The 22,789-nt window shown below is 40.0% G+C and overlaps 2 protein-coding genes across 2 annotated transcripts in view; one reads left to right on the plus strand and one right to left on the minus strand.

Moving 5' to 3' along the window:
• Positions 1-2,899: 2,899 nt before the first annotated feature.
• On the minus strand, positions 2,900-6,821 carry rpl36 (ribosomal protein L36). The gene is made up of 4 exons (XM_071900144.1): positions 6,760-6,821; positions 5,301-5,395; positions 3,627-3,761; positions 2,900-3,027 (listed from the first exon to the last, which is right to left on the minus strand). The coding sequence occupies exons 2-4, from the start codon at positions 5,391-5,393 to the stop codon at positions 2,938-2,940; spliced, it is 318 nt and encodes a 105-aa protein (XP_071756245.1). The 5' UTR covers positions 5,394-5,395; positions 6,760-6,821; the 3' UTR covers positions 2,900-2,937.
• Positions 6,822-12,119: 5,298 nt separating this feature from the next.
• Positions 12,120-22,789, plus strand: part of lmnb2 (lamin B2) — a 41,853-nt gene continuing 31,183 nt past the window's right edge. Inside the window, exon 1 of the mRNA XM_071900146.2 lies at positions 12,120-12,528. Within this exon, the coding sequence (XP_071756247.1) occupies positions 12,316-12,528 (213 nt within the window). The 5' untranslated portion in view covers positions 12,120-12,315. The remainder of the gene's footprint in view (positions 12,529-22,789) is intronic.

A 22,789-nucleotide genomic window follows, 5' to 3' on the forward strand; every position in this document is an offset into this window, starting at 1 on the left:
CCTCTGGCTACTGTTATTTGTTCTCCTGCCATACCAACCAATGATCTCTGCGCTTTCTGGCTGAGTAATCCCAAGTCCTTCAATACCTCAATCATCTTCTTATGGCTGTTTTAACAGAAATCAGATTTCCATGTGTCTTTTTAAACAGACATAAAAACTCAGACCTGGAGTTAAAAGAAAATTCATGCATGTGGAAATGCAAGCTTAAGAGGGGAAAAATAGGCATTACATTACATAATTTACATGACGTCATTTAGCAGACGCTTTTCTCCAAAGCGACTTACAATAAGTACATTTTGTCAACAGTTGTGAAACCAACTGTGCATCACAGTCTTCATCAGCTAAGCCTTTTAATAGGAATAAGTAGCATTCATAGAATGCTAGGCAAGGTTTAAGTCAAATTAAATGGGAATCAGTGTAAATACTACATGTAACCTGGTGATGTTTTAGGCAGATGTTGCTGAGCTCTTCACACCAGCTTTAGATTTCAGCAAAGTCGAGGCTAGGTTCAGTTAAAACGTTGCTCAGTAGAGCACAGACCTCCGCCATGTCTGACAGCCCACCACCACGCCCCCTTTTGGCTAATCAACATGAAAAGTTAATCAGTTCTTCCTTGGCCCATAACCAACCTTCATACCAAGTTTTGTGCAAATCCATGAACAACTTTTTGAGATATCCTGCTAACAGACAGACGGACAAACATAGACGTGGGTGAAAACATTACCTCCTTCGTGGAGGTAATTCATTCAGAATGGCGCCATGAGGAGATTGCTATGTCCTGTTTTTTTCCTATGGCACTGCCAGTGCCACATCTACAGCTTTTAAAACTATCAAACTTTTGTATACTGATCATTCAAATATAATTTTTTTTTTTTTTTCCAAAATGTTCTTCTCTTTATATACAATCAAAGATGCCTAATGAAGACATTACTAAAATGTTATTCTGTTTGAGTTGTACAGTCAGACTCCACTCTTGATTGGCACCTTTACCAAATCCTTCAAATCAGGCCAGTTTGCAGCATTTGAACTGGAAAGACTCCACTCAGCAGCTTTACCTCATTTGCAGTAGGAGCTAGTGAGGACTTTGTTTTCAAAGTTATTCAATTGAACTAAACTACATTTATTAAAAAAACATCATGAGGAACAATGTTATTCTGTGCCATAGTAGATTTGAAAACAAATGCATGCAAAAATATGGGACCTTCAAGCTTACAAGTCCAAGCTTCTGACATGAGGAGAAGCCAGTTTTGTCATGAGGCTGAATTGGGAAACTCAATCAACCAATAGAAGCAATTACATTTTCAAAACTGCTTCTTTCCCTTACAAGACCATACTCTCATAACATCAACCATACAACATAACATCAGCTCATTTATCATGCACTCCTTGTGACTCCTGGGCACTTGCCAATGTTAGCACTATACATCACACAAGCGACCACTTGCAGAGCAGGGTCTGAGTGGGAGCAGAGTATTTCAAACGGAAGACACTTGCCCTTAATTAAGCAGGGCTAGTAACAGTAATAATAATTACACAGAGCAATGAGGAATCAAATATTACAGATGAGTTGCTTTCATAAAATAAGTCTACAAAAACTTGGGTGTGATTTTGGATGCTGATCTTAGGTTCCAGAAACACATATCTACTATCTCCAAGACTGCCTTTTATCACTTAAGAAATATATCTAAAGTTAGATGCTTTCTTTCAGTCACACTCTGAAAAGCTAGTTCATGCGTTCACATTCTAGCAGACTTCATTATTGTAATGCACTTTTTGCTGAACTGACAAAGCAGGCGTTAAACTCCAGCTCATTCAGAACACTGCAGCCAGAGTATTACCTAAAACTAAAAAGTCTGAACATACCGGTATCACTCCTATTTTAAATTTTCTTCACTGGCTCCCAGTAAACAAAGAATTAAGAGAAGAATTGATTGAATTAAGAATTGATTTTAAATGGTGGTTTTTAAATGTTAATGGCTTAGCACCTTCCTACACTGTTGACATGCTGAGTACACACCGGGCAGATCCCTTAGATCATGCAAAGGTCTCCCAACTATACCTAGAATAAATTCTAAATCAGTTTATGGTGCCTTCAGTCATCATGGTCCCACTCTCTGGAATTCTCTACCGTATGAACTACGGTCTACTACAACAGTGTCTTCTAAAATCAGACTTAAAACATATCTTTTTTCACCAGCCTTGGGTTAGCTGAAAAAGATGGGGTTTTAACTGTGTGCTGTCTGGAACTTATCTATTTGATATGCTTACCATCTTTTTGTAATGTTCTTTGAATATTTGTTGCTTTTTATCCTGAAGCACATTTCATACATGCTTGGCATACAAAATGTGCTATATAAATAAACTTGACTAGTTTAACTACACTTACATCATTTGTTCGCCATGGTGGGTCGTGCACAGGAAGTGACGATCAGAATGCATTCTGGGCAAGATACTGTATGCTGGCAGTGGGGATTATCCCGAGGGGAGGACAATGGGGGCAAGTAATATCTGGACTCAAGAGCATGTAGGTTTTCATTCCAACCAATCACTGCAGTAACTCATTTGATTAACACACCTTCAACCAGAGGAGGAACCAAGTGAAATGAGCTGCTGTAGTAATTAGTTGCAAACTCTGACAGACACTGATGTCCATGGTACAGGATTAAAAACCACTGATGCATACTATGAATTTGCATCAGCCTAAAAATATAGTAAACTATTGTGGAAATAAAAATGTGGTAAACTGAGTTTAGGTGGCCCTACCCTCCACTGTATCCCCATCTGCCCCAATTCAGCTCTGGTCAAGCCACCAATATGATTTGGTCCTCTAGCTGGAGGTCAAACTGGTCAGTTATGAACAGACTAAGCAAAGACACATGAACAGAGCGGGCAGTCTGGATTTTTGTGGTCTAACAAATATTTTTATTGAGTGACAGTTCAGTCCTTCTTGGCAGCGGCCTTCCTCATGGCGGCCAGCACGTTGCTCAGCTCCTCTCTCTTTCTCTTGGCCCGGATGTGAGTGCCAATCTGGGAAGAGATGCATGACCATTAGGGAAAGAAGACTTACTTTGCATATTTAGACACATTTCCACTGTCACAGGGACCCACATGGGAAGATTGTAGTTGTTGATTTACTATTGAATTGTATAACTGTACATATGCATTTTCTAATTGAGATCATTTCTAATGAAATAAGTTTGTGAAATCAAACTATTCCTCATTTTGCTGAAGACCACTGTAAGAACTTCAGTCAGTACTCAGCCAATACCTGACCCCAAAACTGACATTGTTAACAGTCAGCTAGGGCCGGCCGGAATTGTGAGATTACTATACATCTCAGAGTCAGGATTTATAAAATGTTCAGGGTATCATATTCAATACTGTGAAATCATGTATGTTGTTTTCTATTAAAACACCACATTATGCCATTAACTCATGTGTAGAACACCACCACTAGTAGTAATTACAATTAATTTGTTCTCCCCTCAGTGTCAACTAACTTTGAAGCAGCCACTCTGAGGGGAAGGTGGGGGAAATGAAAGAAAAATGCCCAGGTTCCCAGGTTGCACTTGCATGCGTCTTTACGTTAAAAATGTTTTGGCAAAGCACAGAAATACAATACGCACCCTCTTCTTGATGAACTTGAGGGCTCTCTTATCCTTTGACACCTTGAGCAGCTCCATAGCTCGCCTCTCGTAAGGAGCAAAACCACAAACTTCACGGATCATATCCCGAACAAACTTGCTGTGTTTGGTCAGACGCTGCAGGAGGACAAGACGTCAAGTTAGACAGCCTTTAGACAATATCCACAGTTATCTGAAATGTTTGGTTCAGTTTTTCAGCGTTAATGACTTAAAGCTCTATGTGATAACTTGGCATTGTCAGCGGCTACTCTGGGCAGAATTTGCAACTGCACTGTTGATTTAACTGCCGTCGCCCTTTTAATGACATCAGACAAACAAGCGTGTGCTTATTAAGGACGACGACGATGGGATTTATTGATGGCCATGTCTAACACCCTGGTGAAAGTGGATCAAGATTTTACTCTGTCCTTTGAACTAACTGCTTTTGATAGACAACATGGTACTTCCAAGTGCAGACACTAACTTTATAAGAAAAAATCCATCATACTCTGTATGAACTACTGGTCATGCAAGAAAGTTAATTAATCAATTGCTTCAACTTTGTGAAACCAGTGAGTTTGTTCAAAAGGAGAATGGCAGTTCAGTCTGTTGTGCCTGGATGAACTTGGCCTCATTGGTTCAACTGTAGATGTCAACTGTACAGGATCAGATGAAAACAGAGCACCAAGTGACTGATCTTGTCTACAACAAGGGTGGGCAATAATTTACCATGGAGGGCTTTGAGTATGTAGGTTTTCATCCCAAACAAACACCGAGGCCCAATCCCAAACCCACTACACCACTGAGTATGACTCCAAATTAAGTTACACTCGCAGCTGTGGAGGGCACTTCTAATGAAGGGGTAGGGTAGAAATAAATTGACAAATTGTGGGACGCCCTTGCCACTCTACCGGAAGATATGGAAGCAGTACTTACCATGGCAACCGATAGACACCCTGCTCGCGCGGGCTATTTTGCCTTTTCAAATTTTTACCAGAGTCAAGGATAACAGGTTGCAACTGTCACTGTAAACATAATATCCAAAACCATGGGAATGAGATATTAAGTGGACTTTTTTAATGCATGCATAAATAAAGGCATTTATGGGTTTGCTACAAGTCAAGCGACCTTAGAGACTAAGTGATATTCTACTTTTAGTTTTACACTTCACCACACATTTCGTGATTTTGTTTGAAGCCACTGTAAAGTCACTGTGAGGACAACAAAGGTGTGTGTGCATGATCAAAAATACTTCTAAGTAGAAAGACAGAACTTAACATTTGTATGTTTTTTTACTCCATTCTCCTGTTGCAGGTGCGCTTCTTGATAGTGGATGATCGCAAGTCTGCATCGATGTAGACTCGCTATCAGAGGGTTGTACAGTCCACTTGCACTCCCTGTTAATTGGTTTGGGACGGGACTTAACATGGCGAACCCTCCATGTGAATGGGCAAACAGAGGGGGAGTGGATAGGGCGAGGGTGTAGGGGCTGGTTTGGGATTGGGCCTACACCAGCTGATTTCTCTCATCCAGAGATGAGGAACTAATTAATTAAATAATCTGGTGTAGTCTTTGGATGGAACGAAAACCTGCAGACTCTTGGCACTACATGTCACATGGTTGCCTACCCCTGCTCTATACCACTGCCAACACAGTAGGTCAACGGCAGATACTCACCCCACGCCGGCGGCTGTGTTTGGGAGCTGTGACGTTCTTGGTGACAGGGTGGCCTTTGTTGAGGCCCACGGCCATGGGGTAGCGGATAGCCATAGCTGGAGGACACACACACACAGGAACACCAGTTAGAGTACCAATGACAGCTCACTGTTTTTATGCCCCATGAAGCTGCTATATTACACATCTTAGAACAGACACTAACTCGTCTTCCTGCTCTGGCTTATGTGCCACCTATCTATATAGAAGGTGGAAGTCTGACTGATATAACAGTAAAGACCTTACTGTGCCATACAGCTTCGATTTACCCGCTAACATTGGGACAAAGGACATTTTATTGATTAATGCCTTGACCACTATTACTTGTACTATTGCCACTACTGCTGCTACATGTGCTACTACTGTATATATTATTTCACCTACTTCTATTGATACTATTGTAACTAACGCAAATGGTACTGAAACTACTACTGCTATCACAACTACTGCTAACAGTCCAACTATTACGACTGATGCTTCTACTACTGCTACATCTACTATTACTAAAAACGTTATTACACCTACTGCTGCTTTTACAACTACTACTATTGCTACTTCTAATACTTTTAGTCCATATACTAATACCGAGGTTTTTCCCCACCAGCAAATTGTTTGTGTGCAGTGATCAGTCAAAGGCTCGGTAAAATTACAATGCTTGAGGCAGAACAGTAGCTATGACTGCCGCCCAGTAGGCTAATGCTGATTTAGCCTCTACATTTCCCGTGCTCTCTTAAGGCAGTTTAATGGTCCACTCTAATTCTGCATATATGCCATAGGCTAGTGTATTTCACATACTGCAATACATTTTCATCCGTTAGAATTGGTTTGTTATTCCCCCAATCTTACACCAAGAAAAATAAAAACACACCGTGGCAGGCGGTAGTGAGCAATGTGAACCAATTGTAAGAGAGGACACGATTTAAGTGCCGTTTGGCAAATTATCTACATGCCGAATTTACCATTAGACCATAAATGGCCTTCATGTCGTGTTTTAGCAGGTATGCACGTTTGCCAATACGCAAGGCAAAGGAGTTTGGTATTAAGACTCTTTCTATAACCCCTGTAGGGGCTATAGGCCAATCGGTGTTATCGTAGTTGTAAGAATACTGTATTGGCTAGGCTCGTGTTTCATAATAGTTGCCAATCTGTTCATCCTGTACAGTATTGTGGTAAAAATAAAACGATCCCCTACGGATTTCAGCGGTTTGTCAGCAGTGCAGTGCGTGTAAGAAACCCGGAGTCACTGGTGTGACTTCGGTGCAAAATTTACACTCGAATCCTTCTTTATACTGTTACAATATTCAACACAGACGTTTAATACGGCAAATGGATTATTGTTGTCTCATTTCACTTGGTGTTAGTTGACAGATGGCAGCGATTTAAGATGGATTTTTGTTGATAGAAGGCATCACTCAATTCTTACCTGCTGTCTTTAATGGCGGTCAAGCCGGAAGGAATGTTAGTCGAGTGCCGCTGGGTAATGACAGATTTGACCAGGAAGAGTCTGCTCTGATGTCTACAGCGTCCCTGGCTGGCTGGGAGAGGTACTGCGGTTTAATTACATTTAGAGCCTGTTGCAGATTCAGCTCAATCATTAACGATATTCACATTAGGGAATGACAGTGTTTCAAAGCAATAGCCTACTTATATAGAAACTCTTCTCCAGTGATACTTCTTCAAGCGAATTCAGGATTTTGTCACAATAACGATTTATTTTCTGAAATAATTCCATTTGTATAGTTGCTGACGGATTATACAGCCGCCTTGTGTCTATCGCCTCATAGCAAGAAGGTTGTGGGTTCGAATCACCGCCCGGTCCTTTCTGTGTGGAGTTTGCGTGTTCTGCCTGTGTTTGCTCCGGGTTTCCTTCCACAGTCCAAAGACATGCAGGTCAGGTGAATTGAAGACTCTAAATTGGCCATAGACATTAGTGTGTAGTATGGTGTAGTATATGATGTATGTATATGGTGTAGTAATGTATAGTATGTATATGACCTAGTATAGCATGTATATGATGTGTGTTATATGTATGTATATGTATGATGTATGAGGGTATGTAAAGCCCATTGAGACTTGATTGTGATAAAGGGCTATATAAATAAATAAGACTAGACTAGACTAGACTAGACTATTTCAACCATTCCCACCTGTTAAGTACAGACACTGAGTTTGCATCTGGCAAATAGTCTATAAGGTTGTCAACCTTATCACAAAATGTGTTATTCAATAAACTGCAACTGAACTTCCAATAGGATTTGATATTGTTAAAATTGGTTGGATTTGTTTTGAGATGTAAGGAGATATTACAGTGGTCGGTTAGTCACACAAATGGTGAGATGTGTGAAAATAACCCAATGTCTGTTCTAGATTAAAATTTTGTAATAGTGCATTATCTTAAAATCCCTGCATACTATAATATTATTGGTTAAGAATGTATTCCTGCAATTATTAATATGGGAGCATAGTGAAGAAAGCAATAGTCTGTGTTTCACCTGATTGCTATATCCATATATTTTCACTATTATAATGAATAAATTGTCAACCAGTGACCTCCTACATCACAATCTGACCCTAATATCTGACAAATTCTTTAAACGAATGGCAACACCTGGCAAGTAGGATGTACCATGACACAGACACATCTGGTCGTTCCATTGGGACTTCCAAATTTTAGCGTCAGTATCAATGGAATGTGTTTCTTTAAGTAAATGAGCACATAATTTGTGTTAAGCTGCAACCTATTTGGCTCCATGAAACCAAATACAAGAGCCTAATACAGTTTATTGGTTACTTAATGCATCTTGTTCCCCTCACATAGTTGTTCGCTCTTAATTTTTCATAGAGTGTGAGTATTTGTTTATCAATGTAGTCCTACATACAGGGTTCATCATAATTAAAAAAAACAGCCAAACAGGAAACAGGGAGGGTCATTAATGATATTGCCAATCAATAGGAAACTCTCTCCTGAGTCCGATGAGCCATCACTGATGTCAATGCGACTTTGGGATAAGTAAGTGTAGATGATCAAAATACAGCCAATCATGCCTCAATGGCATCACCAATTGACAGTTTTGTTTGTTTGTTTACTTCATCTATGACTAAGCTGCTTTAGTGACGGATCACACAGGATGTGCTTTTTTTGAAAATGTGAGGCACACCGCGTCCTTTTGCTATTGCTAGGCAACCACAAAGTCAGCAACTGTCAATCACTTAGCTAGCTAGCTTATGCCTGCCATACATTTGAAGACATTTAGTCTGACGCACTCTCACATTTAACAACAATTTGTCTCAAGTCATGACTTTTAGTCCTAGAGCTGCTCACATTTTAAGATTCTGTTAAGACTGAGGATCATGCAGCATCACACATTAAAAGATTTCACAGATTTGGTAGTAGTTCCAGGTTTTCAGTGCATGTGAAGGATTATACAGGCTCACAAACACTGATAATGGACTATGTTCGAGTGTGAATGAAGCTACAACATCCCCTGTACCATCTACACACACACACATACAGCAAATCACACATACACACTCATCCTTTAAAGTCGAGATGAAATTAAAAATGCCTTTTTAACCCTTTTAGATCACATCCCCGGTCATATTGTGCACCTATATACCAATATATGCCAAAAAAAATACAAAAAATTAATTTCTTTGTATTCTTATATCAAAATTCAATCATGTTTTCTTCCTGTAAAACAAAATATGCCATGTGCTTACGTAAGCATGCCCATAACCAATTTCAACCAATAATATCATGACATCCACCCATTAGCTAGCTAGCAACAGCATGGTACTTCGGTGTGTCTTCGGGTGTTATGACACGCCCACTTTTCAACGTTCAAATCAAATTCCTCCCAACGTTATGTCCCGCCTGTCTTTCCTGTTTCACTCGGAAATACGTCACGATACGGAAGTTAGATACTCTCGAAATGCCGTTTCATCTCGACTTTAAAGTGGAATATTTGTACCCTATATACCAAAGAGCACCTTCTTGCTTGTCACAACTGTTTCAAGAAGCTCTCCAGTCCTATGGTCCTCAATTCTAGGATCATTTTCAACTTGGAGCGCTCCAGGCACTTTCTCAAAACTAGATGGCACTCAGTAGAGTGCATACCTCCACCAACACTATGCAATTGTCAAGATATGCCACTTCCACATGTCCGATTTTCACCAAAAGTTAATAATTTCTTCCATTCCCCATTACCAACTTCACATTACGAGATGCATATGATTGATTTTTTCTTTTCTTTTACAAATTTTGGAAAAATTAGTATATGTTTAAACTGGAAATGAGCTCTTCAGTGCCCCAATCTTGTTTGATTGGGCCAATAATTGAGGTTTTGCCTCTTCTCGTCTGCTGATAGGCTACTGTACTGTATATGAAGTATGTATGTGACATAGTACTATGTACTGTACCTGATGCATATGACATAGTATAGGATGTATATGATGTGTATATATGTAGTATGTATAGTATATATGATGTAGTGTGGTATATGACGTATATGATGCTATGTAAAGCCCTTTGAGACTTGACTGTGATAAAGGACTGTATAGACTAGACTAGACTAGACTAGAGTATGGTCTGTCCATTCTGTTTATTGTAACTGTAAAGCATCTTGAGTTTGGGAAAGGCGCTCAACAAATAAAAAGTATTATTTATTATCATTATTATAAAGAAGTGTCATCAGCCAACTAACAAATGACAATCTGTCTACCTGCCAGAGAGATTCCTTGTATGTCATTTTCACAAATAAATGATGTGAGAAGTTGGGCAGTGAGCAAAAATAGATTTGCAGAGCTTGGGCAGCCTTGTCTGATTCCCCATGGAAGGTCAAACCAGGGCAAGGTTTTTTCATTTGTAAAAGCTTTACAAAAGAAGTTCCCAAAACCAAATTTGTGCAGAGAAAGTAAAATAAATGTGTGTTCCAGGGAATCAAAAGCCTTGTAAGAGTCTAAAAAGAGGATATAGCTGTTGTCATCTATCAGTTTGGAATAGTCTATTAAGTCTAAAAAGAGGATATAGCTGTTGTCATCTATCAGTTTGGAATAGTCTATTAAGTCTAAAACTAGTCTAACATTGTTTGCAATGTATCTATTTTTCAGAAAAAACAGATTGTCTATAGAAAAAACAGATTGTCTATAGAAAAAACAGATTGTCTATGATCTGAGATAGAGTCTAGTACATTCTTCATTCAATTTGCAAAAATAAATGCCAAGATTTATAATCATTGTTTAATAGGCAAATGGGGCACCGATTTTCAATTATATTTTCAATTTCTTAGGTTTTGGAATTAGGTTATCGAGCCTTGTGTCATGGTGAGAGGCAGGGTTTCAGTTTCTATGCTTTCTTCAAAAACTTTAAGTAAAAATGGAATCAAATCACTGGAGAATATTTTGTAGTGTCTCAATGTATGAATTCTTTGAGATGCATTTTTCTTGTAGAAAGAAATAGGCTGAATGTCCTCCATCCACATAGTACTGGATCTTATAAAAGCACCTTATGCTTTAAGTTTATTCATCAGCCCCTCACCCATCACCACATAATTTAAATTTAAACCCCACCTTCTGTTGTTATTGTACAAAAGTATAATTCAGCCGATATTACTCTACTGCTCCCCCTGTTTCTTCACCACGTTAAGTCACTAATAGGAACCGGCTCACCCGCATCTCACACAACGCATCTAAGATCATTGGCCTTCCCACCCCCAATCCCTCAAACCTCAATGACAATGCCGTAATACGCAGAGCACTAACCATATCTCAGGACCCCACTCACCCCCTTACTCCTTTCTTCACATTGCTTCCATCTGGTCGCAGGTACAGGTCCCTCACCTGGAGACAGGCCCGCTTTAAAAAGAGCTTTGTCCCCTCTGCCATTGAAGCTCTGAATTCACTGCATTGAATGTCTTGTGTCAATGTATTGTTAATGTATTGTTGTCATCCTGTTTTGTATGAATATTGTGTGGTGATTATGTGTGTACATGTATGTGAGGCTTTGTACAAAGGGTGGAACCAAATTTCCTCCTGTAGGACAATAAAGTATCTATCTATCTATCTAATTTAGTCTGCATTTGAATAAGCTTTCATCCTCTGTTAGATTTCAGTAGCCTTTTGATTTAGTTTTGTAATTTTAGAGATCACACTTTCATTGTACATACACTTCATGTTTTCTTGATTTAGCCAGATCACTACCAAATTTTCTTAGATACTTCCCTATTTCATGTTTGAAATGTTCCCAATAATAGCAGTATGAGTTTAATGCTGAGGCTTTTTCCGAGCAGCATTGGACCAGAGGTTTTATGTTAACTTTAACCTCTTCATGATTTCAGAGAGAGTTTACTTTCCAATAAGAAGTAGTAGGGTTGGCTCAGTCTAGTGGTCATGAGAATAACAGTGGGGGCTTTCACCCATATGTATATGTGTATTTCTATTGCTATATTGCTACTTTCACCCCATGTATATGTGTATCCTATATTGCTGAACAAGGATGAGATTGTGGGTCGTATGGAAGTATTACATTATCCTGGTGGGTCATGTGTGGGTCCTGCAGAAAGGGTTGGTGAGTTGCTAAGATGATTTTAGTTTCCTTTGCCGTCTGCTTTGTTATGAGATATTTCCGGATGTTTAATTAAAGAACATTGAAAGTCTGTCTGACTTGCTTTCTTTCTTTCTATCTAGCTTTCCTTCCACGTCCCATCATCCATTGCGAGTCAGGAAGCGTTGTCTCCTTTTGGCGCGGTCCTGGCAGCGGTGTCCGCCATCTTGAATTCAGATCAGTGTGTTTCAGCCCTGCAGCCTGCTGAAACATTGCATGACCGCACAATTATTCATTCATTGACACTGCTCTGATTGTTGAGAAAACAAACTGTTTTTGCGACTTTACCAAAGATAAAAAGGCAATTAAGTGTTGTGTTACTCGCGAAAGAATTTGCAGAGTGGAGGAGCAAAACTTCGGATTGGAGAAAGAACCGTTATGGCTACTGCTACCCCAAGCCGTGAAGCGGGCCGGTCGGCGGCCTCTACCCCTCTCTCCCCGACCCGGATCTCCCGCTTACAGGAAAAACAGGAGCTGCAGCACTTGAACGATAGGTTGGCCGTCTATATCGACCGGGTCCGGGCTCTGGAGCTGGAGAATGACCGGCTGATGGTCAAGGTATCAGAGAAAGAGGAGGTGACTACGAGAGAGGTGAGTCCAATAGAAAATACTATTTGTTTTAACTATCTCGGAGCTTCACCTAAGGTTAACTTACAGCAATCACTTAACATAGGTCTTAACTTTAACTAATGTATATGATATAAACATTAAATCGCTGAAATAAAGAAGCAGTGGATGCAAATGACCATAAAGCAATTTGAATAGTCAGTTAATATTAACTAATACGGATGGCTAGTATTTGTCCTGATTGGAGATTTAACGTTAGCTCACAACCAGCCATTGCACTACGTTAGCTTACCAGTTAGTAATAAGCTGCTGCTATTCATGGCTAAACAGCTCTGCTAAGAAGAGATTTGTGGCAGCATTTTTTATGTCTTAACGTTAACGGGACCCGGTGGATTGAGCGGGAGGTCGCGCGCGCCCACCGGCAGTAAAACAGACATTACAGCCCGATACGTGATTACTTATGAACTTGTACGCTGAGAACTCCACGCCAAACTCGATTTAAAAAAGCTGTCAGTTTAATGTTTCTGTGCTTATCGGCAAATATGTATAATTAACCTTGATTGGTGTGTTGTATGTATGCCGAATTAAAGAGTGGGTCCTAACCATTCGTGAAAGTCTGTGAGGTTCGGTCGGGTGTGCACATTTGCCGATAAATTAGGCAGCATTAAACGGACAGATTTTTTAAATTGAATTTGGCAGAATCTATGGGGCTAGGCAGACATCTAAGCTCCCGCCAATTCTTTTCTAACGTAGCAAATCAGATTGAGGCAGCTGACTATCAGCTCATTAGTTGAAATAAAAGCCCAAATATGAATAATAATGAATGTTATGGTTGATGTTGCTATTGTCTTTTGTTCTTACTGCTGTGTTGGTTGCTACATTTGTCATATCCGTCAACGGAGTTGGACGGGTGTTACGTTTTCGCCCCATTCCGTCTGTTTATCGGTCTGTTAGGATATCTCAATAAATTATGAATGGATTTGCCCGACAATTTGTGGAAAGGTTGGTCATGGGGCAAGGAACAACTGATTAACTATTCACACTGATTGGCCAAAGGGGGGCATGGCAGTGGGCGTGGGTTCTCACAAAATGGTATATAACTTCCAAACAGATTCATCTAATGCCATCAAACTTTGTGTGTCTGTCAGCAGACATAAGAAGAGGGAAACCCTCTATTATTGGCCCAATTAAACAACATGGGAGCACTGGAGAGCTCAGTTCTGGATTAGACATAGGCTAACCGCCCTGCCAAATTTTCCACAACTTGGTACAGTGATAGAAGGCCACCCCTAATGGCCACTGAAGAAATATAATGCTGTTTGGCCACATGGTGTTAAGATAATTGGCTAAAATGCTTAGAAGTGGCTAGAATTTGATCTCATTGAATCTCATGTCCCATTTCAGGTACAGTCATGAAAATGTGTGCGTCTCCTGATGTGAAACAAATTGGTAATCGGAAAATCCAACTTGTGGAACTGGCATATCTTGACAATCGCCTAGCGTTGGCGGAGGTATGCGCTCTATTGAGTGCCATCGAGTTGGTATTGTAGTGGTTGTTACTGACTGTGTGTCCTTCCAAGCCAAGTGCTGAACACAGTCTGTCGTTTTGCCTTTATGTTTTGTCGTTATTGCTATTTTGTTGCCGACGTTGTTTTTGTATGATTTTGATGGAATTTTGTTTCCATTGTTGTGACTGTTGACTGTACTGTAGCTCCATAAGTAGTGAGCTGCTGGTGAGATGACATGTAATTCACTGTAGTTGTTGTAATTGTTGTCACTATTTATCCAGTGAAACTGTTCCAAGTCACTCTGCATGACCAGTTTACAGTTCTGAGAAATAAACCCTTAAAAAAAAAAGAAAAAAGAAAATTGTCACCATCATGTTTTGGCTTGCATTTTGACAAAGGCTAAGTGGTTTACTGAGAACTGAATCAACTGTTTGGTTTCTGTTTCTAGCAGGCATGTACTACTGAATTGACCTGGCAATACAGGGTTTCCTCTAGCCATGCACTCCAGGAATCCCAACCAATTTTTAATAGAAATTTTTATTGCACTCTTTTGCCTGATACAGACAAACACAACAAAAAATGTAGTGACTGATATGGGACTGACTGTCACATCAACTTTGTTGGCAAGCTAATTTAATCGAATGTCTCCAAATGCACAATCTGTTTTGAAAATGATGTCATCACTTTCATAGTGTATTACAAGAAATGTCAGAAATGCAGTACCCGCACAAATTCACAGAATATTTATTCCACCACTAACGCACCATTATATTACTGCAAGAAAACTAACCCTAACCCTGTGTTTTGTCTGTTTAGGACTTTGAAATCTATTGGCCCAAGCGGACTACTTAAAAGGTTAGGCTAATCTACTGGCCTGGAAATATGCCTCCGGGCCAGTGGGCAAATGGCAATGTTGAGCCCTAGAGTTAGTATCATGTTAGTACCATGCCTCCCTCAGGGTAGACTGGTGGTTAAAGACACCGTCCCACCGTGTTTGATCAAGTAATCTAAGGATCGATGTTAATCCCAACCTGTAATAGGTCATATTAAATAAAGCAGTTCTTCTTTGGAATATGTTCTCTTGTCAGTGTTTCCCCTAGATTTTTTTTCAGGCCGGGTGGTAAGCCCTTTGAAGCTACCAGTGTTGTTGCGCGTACACGGTGTCATAAAACGTGCAGGCGGGGCAGAAAGAGACCTTTTTTCAAATTCACTCAGTGATGGAGTAGTTTGCAAACTGCAATATACTAGTTAAGAAAAAAGGTAAACAGATGGACATTGGCTGTAAGACAAATAATTCAATATTATGAATATGAAAATGAAGTATTTTGAACATTTTATTGGAAGATGTTACTGATATCTTTGTGTTTTAATTCTCAGAATGCTTGGAACTAAACATGAAATGTGTTGTGCAGAATATCCCATATGGGCCAGAAACTCTTAGTTAAGTTTTACACCTTAAACCTGCAATAAGCGATTTCAGACCCAGTAACCAATCCTGAAACTAACGTGTGCTATGTGGAGATTTCCGTGAGACGTAATGATATAAACAAATAGCCACACACGCGGACCAGCTGTGTTGTTTTCACCTCTTTCCTAAAGCGTGTTGTCAAAGTCAGCCAGAGAAAAGGCGAATCGATGAAGCGAGCGAGTAAACGTTTTCAACGAGTAAACGTGCTACCTACCTCTTCACTTCTTCCTTCAGCGGGAGAAAAATCGGGCAAAGCAAGACTGGTAACCGATAGGGGTGTAAATCACAAGTTTCATCACGATATTATATTGATTCTTTGGACAACAATACGATATTTGCTGATATCACAAAGTCTGCCACGATACGATTTCGATTCAATTCAGGGGCCTGCGATCGATATGAGACGATATCATATGCCCATTTAACACAATCAGTTACATTTATATCAACTCACAAAAAGCAACTAAAATATGATTTGGCAATTTTATTTCTGAGCTCTTCCAGACATTTAAATGAAAAACAATCTATTCTTTTTAATAAAAAGAATAAAAATAGACCTCCTGTTGTTCACTATAAAGTGCCACATTTCTCATGTTTAAGTGCAAATGTTTTTTATCAGTTAACTCTCTTTAAGTTAACTGATAAAAAACATTTGCACTTAAACATGAGAAATGTGGCACTTTATAGTGAACAACAGGAGGTCTATTTTTATCATGATGACCTTTCAATTATGAACATAAACCATGCACATCTATGCTTCATCACCTTGGATTTACAAGGTTCTATCTGTGTACTCAGTGGTTTAGAGATATTGAGCTTTAAAATTTTCACATCCTATAAAAGAAAACTGAAAGAACTTTAAGTTCCCATTTTTATACATTAAAGCAGGATTTTTGTGTAAACCTTCACTCATATTTAGAGTCTCAAACAATATATTTTTAACAGTTAGAACTTAGTAATAACCAAGGTCACCACTTAACCTATACTTTTAAGTGCAAATGCAGTGCAGTCTTCCTGCATCATAGCTATCCACTACACCTTGGGATATACATTTTTCTTAACCAAATCAAAATAAGAAATTTCAGTTGTTAGAACAAAGCAAATGTAAACAATTCCACATGTTCTTAGCAGAGTTTCCGTTAGAAAAAATTGGTGCCGGTCCACGTGTCCTGGAAGATTTCAATGTCCCGGACAAATGGGAGAAATTCCGGTCAAATATGTGACGCGTTCTGTCATTTTCAGTCGGAAGTCGCAACGGCGCGTTTGTGGATAAACGTGATTTTATGAGAAAAGATCGATTTTTGGCTGTTTCATCAGATTTTAATAAAATAAAGCCTTGGCTTTCATTCTGTGTAAAGATTATTGTGAAATTCAAACGCTAAATATAGTTTTGAAGCTCATAAAGGTAGGGTGACAAGCAGAACTACTAGCTTAGTTTGTCAACAAAGGTCGCATTCCTCATGTTGCCAGGTTTGCGGTTTTTAATGTACTTGGAAATGTTATAAATGCTGTAGGACTTAAAACGCTGTTTATAAAGTTTGTCAGGGTTGTATTGTGGAGTTTTGTTATTGGTTTGTTATTTTGGACTAGTTTCATTGATCATTGGGCTGTTTATGGGTTGGGTTTAATTGGCACTGGGAGGGTTTTGTCGCTAAGAACCTGGCAACACTTCTATGTGTCCCTTAAAATTATGAATGAACATCTGCATAGTAACAGGTTGACCATCGTTCACTTTATTGTCTAATCAAAATTATTGTTTCAGAGAGAGAGAGAGAGAGATGAAATTATTAAAAGACATAGAAATGAATTCCCGTGAGGCAGAAATTGCTAGATTACTAAACTCAATTTCTGTAAGAGGAGCAGCGACTGACGCGCAATGGACTGATATAATATCAGACTACTTTTTAACTCCGGTGCCGGTGGATGCGTGACCTGTCGCAAGTGACACCGGTGCGTCTTCCTCAGAGTTGGACAGTCCACACACCAACATACGAGCCCTGAGGCTACAGGCGGAGAGACTGAAGATGAGGAGGAAGATATTTCACTTATGGCAGACCCGCGGCTGCAGCTCTCCAGTCTGTAGAAGGTGCCTATGTAAGCGAAGATTGTGGCCACGAAATCCAAAAGGCCCGCGACTATAGGTGCCACTGTAAGAGAGAGAGAGATCCCCGTCATTTTTTTTAATAGAAGGATATGTGGAAATTTAATTTTAGCCTATTTTAATACAATTCAAATTGTGCTTAGAGGGAATTATTTTCACCGGACATTATGACCAGAGAGATTTAAATATGTCGGACTTCAACAGATTTTCCTGGTAAAAAAACGGTAATTACCGGATAACGGAAACTCTGGTTCTTAGTGCATATTGTACAAGTAAAATACTTTAACAAAGTCCTTTGCATGTAATCATCATCAGTAGGTTGATGACAGCTCATTGGCTTGTATCATAGCTTACTATGGGATCTCTACAACAGTCAAGTATGTCCTTCAGTGTTCTTCTTTGAGAGGTTTTTCTTAAAAAAAAACAACTGATTGACATGTTCAGGAGACAAAACGCTTCACAACGGTAACGGTCACAGTTACATAGGCTTCTGTTGTACATGATGTCCATCCATCTGTAGTGATAGCGACTCGTTCTGCGTTCATTAACTCACGTTTAAACTCATCTTTAACTTAATTGTACAGACTCGGTATGCAAGTTTCACTGAAGTGCTGTCTTGATGGGATTGCATATTTCGGCTCCAGAGTATGCAGTAGCTCACAAAAACCGTCATTCTCGACAACACTGTAAGGCCTCATGTCTTTGCAAATGAAATATGAAATGGCAGCTGTGATACTCATCGCTCTTTTAGAGTTGTAGTTCAGTTTTTGCGGAAAAAAGCTGGTCAAGGCTGGTGAGCAGGCATCTGACACGTTAACGCTAGCGCTAGCACGGGGGTCAATGCCGTGTTTCTTCTTTAGGTGCCCGGCCAGGTTCGTCGTGTTTCCTGAGTATTTTATCTCGTAATGGCATTGTTTGCATATGGCATGCGCTTTGTCCGTTGACCCGTCTTTTCTCCGAAATCCAAAATATTTACACACCGCTGATTTATTCCCGAGAGGGGAGTAAATATCCTCATTGTCGTCTTTTTCTTGGCTGCTTGCCATTATCTGCCTGGCGCTAGCATTGTTTGAATGTTTAGGAAGGAGGTGCGCTTGGACGGAAATGGTGACACAGACGTGCCATGGGAATTTCAAAATAAAGGCGTATCTTAAAGATGATGATTTGTATCGTTTTCACTTTGTATCGATGATATTGGATCGTTGATCATTGAATCGATCTTTTTGTCCTTGGGGTTTGTCCTTGAAGTGGAGATGAAGCATTTGATAATATGACTCTGGCTATTTGCATTTTACCTCAGATAAGACAGGACACTGCATTCAAGTCTGAAATTCACCTAAATTTGCTAGAAAAATAAACAACATTTCGCTTTTTCGCCAGTAGGACGCAGCCATCTTCCATCAAGCTAGGTGGTGACGTCACGGGAATAGGCATGGGCCGGTATGAGATTTTGACGGTATGATAACCGTAGGCAAAAATATCACAGTTTCACGGTATCGCGGTATTGCGCACCTCTAAAATGTGTTATTGTAAAATCTCTGGGTAAAAAAAAAAAATCACACATTTTTTGCCATTGAGCAATATGTAATTTATTTTTAAATAACATAGAACATTTGGAACATTAGTAAACGTTGTATATTAAGTTAACATAGTATAACATATAGGACATAAATAATTGAATTATTTTCTGGAAAAAAATACACTTTGATTGTTTCAATGTTGATGCGCACTAGGGCTGCACGATATTGGAAAAAACTGACATTACAATATTTTTTTTTCTGCGATATATATTGCGATATGAAAAAATACAGGAATTTTCACCAAATGACTTGAATAGCTCTATCAAGCCTTGCCCCTTTAAGAAGGTGGCCTTGTGGGTAACCTGCGCGGGTGACGTAGTAGGAAATTAGTGTGTTTTTAGCCGCAGCCAGAGTGAGTTGCAGGATGCTAAGTGAGTAGGGGTGTCACGATTTCGATTCTAAATCGAAAATCAATCGAAATGAACATTCGATTTCGACCTTCGAAATCACAAGCAGGTTCGCGATTCTCCCAGTATTTTTTTTCTCTCCACCCCTGCCTACTTGCACATGTCTGAAGAAAAAAAAACACTTCAATGACGACACAGCGTAGCTGCTAGAGAGCACCCGTTCTATATTTCACTACAACGCCCAAGAGCACCCGTCATTTTTAAATCGTTTAAAATGTACCAAAAACTGAAAATCAAGTTATCAGCTTTGTTTTATATATACTTCAAGTTGTCATCGATGAACCGGAACCGGAAAATACTGTATATCTGGTGACACTGAGACGTTTGATTTTCCCCGGGTTTAGTCATCCTCCACCGGTAATGTTAGATCTAAAAATGGCTTCGCCGGCTAAGCGTCACGCTTTTAAAACCTTCTGGAAGCTGTCAGGTTGTGCTGTGAGACAGAACCTGACCCGCCGTATGTAGTGGAAAGTTACAAAGACGTTGTGAGTTGAAGTCTTTTGATCGAAATCGCTGTTCTTGCAAGACACAAGATCACCTTCACTAAACAACTACCTGGCTGTCACCGCTGGAGATGGACGCTGTTTTCCGGGAGGCAGTGCACCGAAGAGTCGGTAGGAGGACTGGCCGGGTTACAGCGACTTTTATCCATATAAGTTTGGCGACTTTTTCCATATTTGTTTGGCGACTATTATTGTCTGATCTTTTTACTGTGTGGGCTGAAAGCACTGGAGGTTTTGTATGTATTGTGAAAGCTTATCATTAGCCAATCAGTTTTGTTGTCATACTGTGAATGTTGACAATGAAGTGAGGAGATGCCCTGAATCGCCTTGCCATGTATTTGGTACCAAATTAAAGGGAAAGTTGTGTTTTTTTTAAATGGAAAAACTTTGAAAAAATTTGACCATATGGCCTACATACATTCAAAAAAAAAAAAAATATGGCAGTATCACACTTGATACCATCTTTTTAAAGAAGAATTTGAAAATGTAAATGACAGTTGTCAGGGCATAAAACCAATGATCTGTTGATCTTTACAAATCAAGACTCGATAGTCTAACAATGGCATAGCTGTCTGCTGAAAAAAAAAAATTTTTAAATCGAAAATCGAATCGTGACCTTAAAATCGAAAGTCAAATCGAATCGTGGATTTGGAGAATCGTGACACCCCTATAAGTGAGTAAATTTACCATAGTTAGCGGGAAAAGAGCTTAGAACGTCACCGAGAGGCCGTGCATTATGTTCGCTGCTGTACAGAAATAAAGTGCCAGTTCTCCACTGCAGAGTTGGTCCGGACTCTTAGTAAAAAGCTTGTTACCAGCTACAAGCTAGGCTAAGCTAAAATAGGCTAGCACAACACCAGAGGCTTCCCAACTACGGTTCGGAGCCGCGAAAGCTGGAAAAGTAACATACGCTACTCTGACAACAAACCCTTAAATCAGAGTAAATTATGTTATATGAGACAGACTTCTCTTGTAGATTAGTCATGGAAAATGAGAACCGTGCGAGTTTTCCTTTTGTATCAAGCAGCAAAAAAGTTGTAGCATGACGCGTTTGAGTTAATTTGCCTTACTTGACATTGCACGTCCTGCGATTTGACTATTGCGCATGCGCACATCGCGATGACGATGCTGAAATGATATATCGTGCAGCCCTAATGCGCACGCACATACACACGTAAACACACACATTCTCTCTCTCTCTCTCTCTCTCTCTCTCTCTCTCTCTCTCTCTCACTCACTCTCACACACACACACGCTCTCTCTCAGTCTCCATATAGCCACAGTTTGTGCCTCATTTTGCACCGGCAGGTTCGAGGAGTCTTTCATGGTCATTATGTACATGTCTTCAGCGCAATACGTTTTGTTAAACGACCTGCTGGCTCTGTGGCACTTTGCTTTGAATTAATTCCGACAAAATTCAGTGGTTTGCTGATGTTAGCTAGCTAGTTAGCCATGTTATCTGCCTCGGTAGCTAGCGTAGAGTATTTATTTCACTAATGTCAGCTAGCTAGCTAGGCACGGTAACTCCCTAGTCCCATGACCATGAAAGACTCCTCGAACCTGCTGGTGGAAAATGGTTTCTGTCCGATGCATGCTCAAGTTAATTTCAAGACAACGTTACCTTGAATTTGGCAAAGAGCGATGGGTGGTGCTCCCGTAGATGTGCAATCATGTTGGATGTATTGCCTCCTCTGGCAGCCACTCTTTGCCAGCATGTTTTGCATGTTGGGTGACCTTCCTCCTCTAAGCCATGGCTGTCTGTGTTTTTTCGATAACCGAAATATTCCCATACAGCCGACTTAGTCTTTTTCGACGGGGGGGAAAGTTCGGCGGGTTCACCTCCTTCGGCCATTATACGTTACACACGGGTTGTAAACACAGCTGACTGACTGCTGAGTGCTGACTGCTCGGTACCAACTGAGGGGAGGGGCGTGTTCCTCTGCAGTCTGCACGCGACCTGGGGGATTCCCTGCACTTTCTCTCTTTGAGAATAGTAATTTTAACTTGGGGGGGGGGGGGGGACAGCTCATACCGTCGGAACGGTATGACGGGAAATATTAGTGGTTTTGGAACCGTGACTTTTTCAAACCGCGGTATACCTTGAAACCGGAAACCGGCCCATGCCTACACGGGAATGGTTCGTCTCATCTGCTCAACCTAAGTTTTACATTACTTTAAACAGAATAACCACGGGAAATGTGTGTGCAGGGCCACTGCCAAAGCTGTGCCCCTAAATATTTCATTAATATTTAATTTAACAACAAAACTATGTATCATATGATCAGGATTATCACACAATATATGAGACAGTAGGCCTACTGTATAATCATACAATTAAGTCAGTTATGTCTAAGTCGTAACAATAATTATATGTATTTATAAGCGAATCATAATATATTGAAATAAAACATGAATAAAAATTCAATATTTTCACAACTAACATGACATAGGGGCAGGGTCAGTCAAGTTAGAGTTGTGTGAAGGGGCGGAACGCCGTTTACTGCGCATGTTGTTTGTAAACATGGGACACATGCTGCACCGGTATAGGCTAATCTAGTTCTTATTTGCCATTTTCAAGGAAGAATTGGACTTTGGGATTAATTATATGGATATGCAGAAGCAATGGCTAAAGCAGGAGAGGACCCGCTACAAGACACGGCTGAAGAGTGAACTGATCTTGGTTTACGGTATCGGCATAGCAAACATGCTAGCTTTATC

Source organism: Centroberyx gerrardi, chromosome 9 (assembly GCF_048128805.1).
Source record: "Centroberyx gerrardi isolate f3 chromosome 9, fCenGer3.hap1.cur.20231027, whole genome shotgun sequence".
Taxonomy (NCBI): Eukaryota; Metazoa; Chordata; class Actinopteri; order Beryciformes; family Berycidae; genus Centroberyx; species Centroberyx gerrardi.

Coding starts and splice junctions, on each gene's coding strand:
- rpl36 (XM_071900144.1), bottom strand. CDS start 5,393: ATGGCTATCCGCTACCCCATGGCCGTGGGCCTCAACAAAGGCCACCCT. Junction 3,762..5,300: donor AACACAGCCGCCGGCGTGGG/GTGAGTATCTGC, acceptor GTCCTCCTGCAG/CGTCTGACCAAACACAGCAA. Junction 3,028..3,626: donor TCAAGTTCATCAAGAAGAGG/GTGCGTATTGTA, acceptor ATCTCTTCCCAG/ATTGGCACTCACATCCGGGC.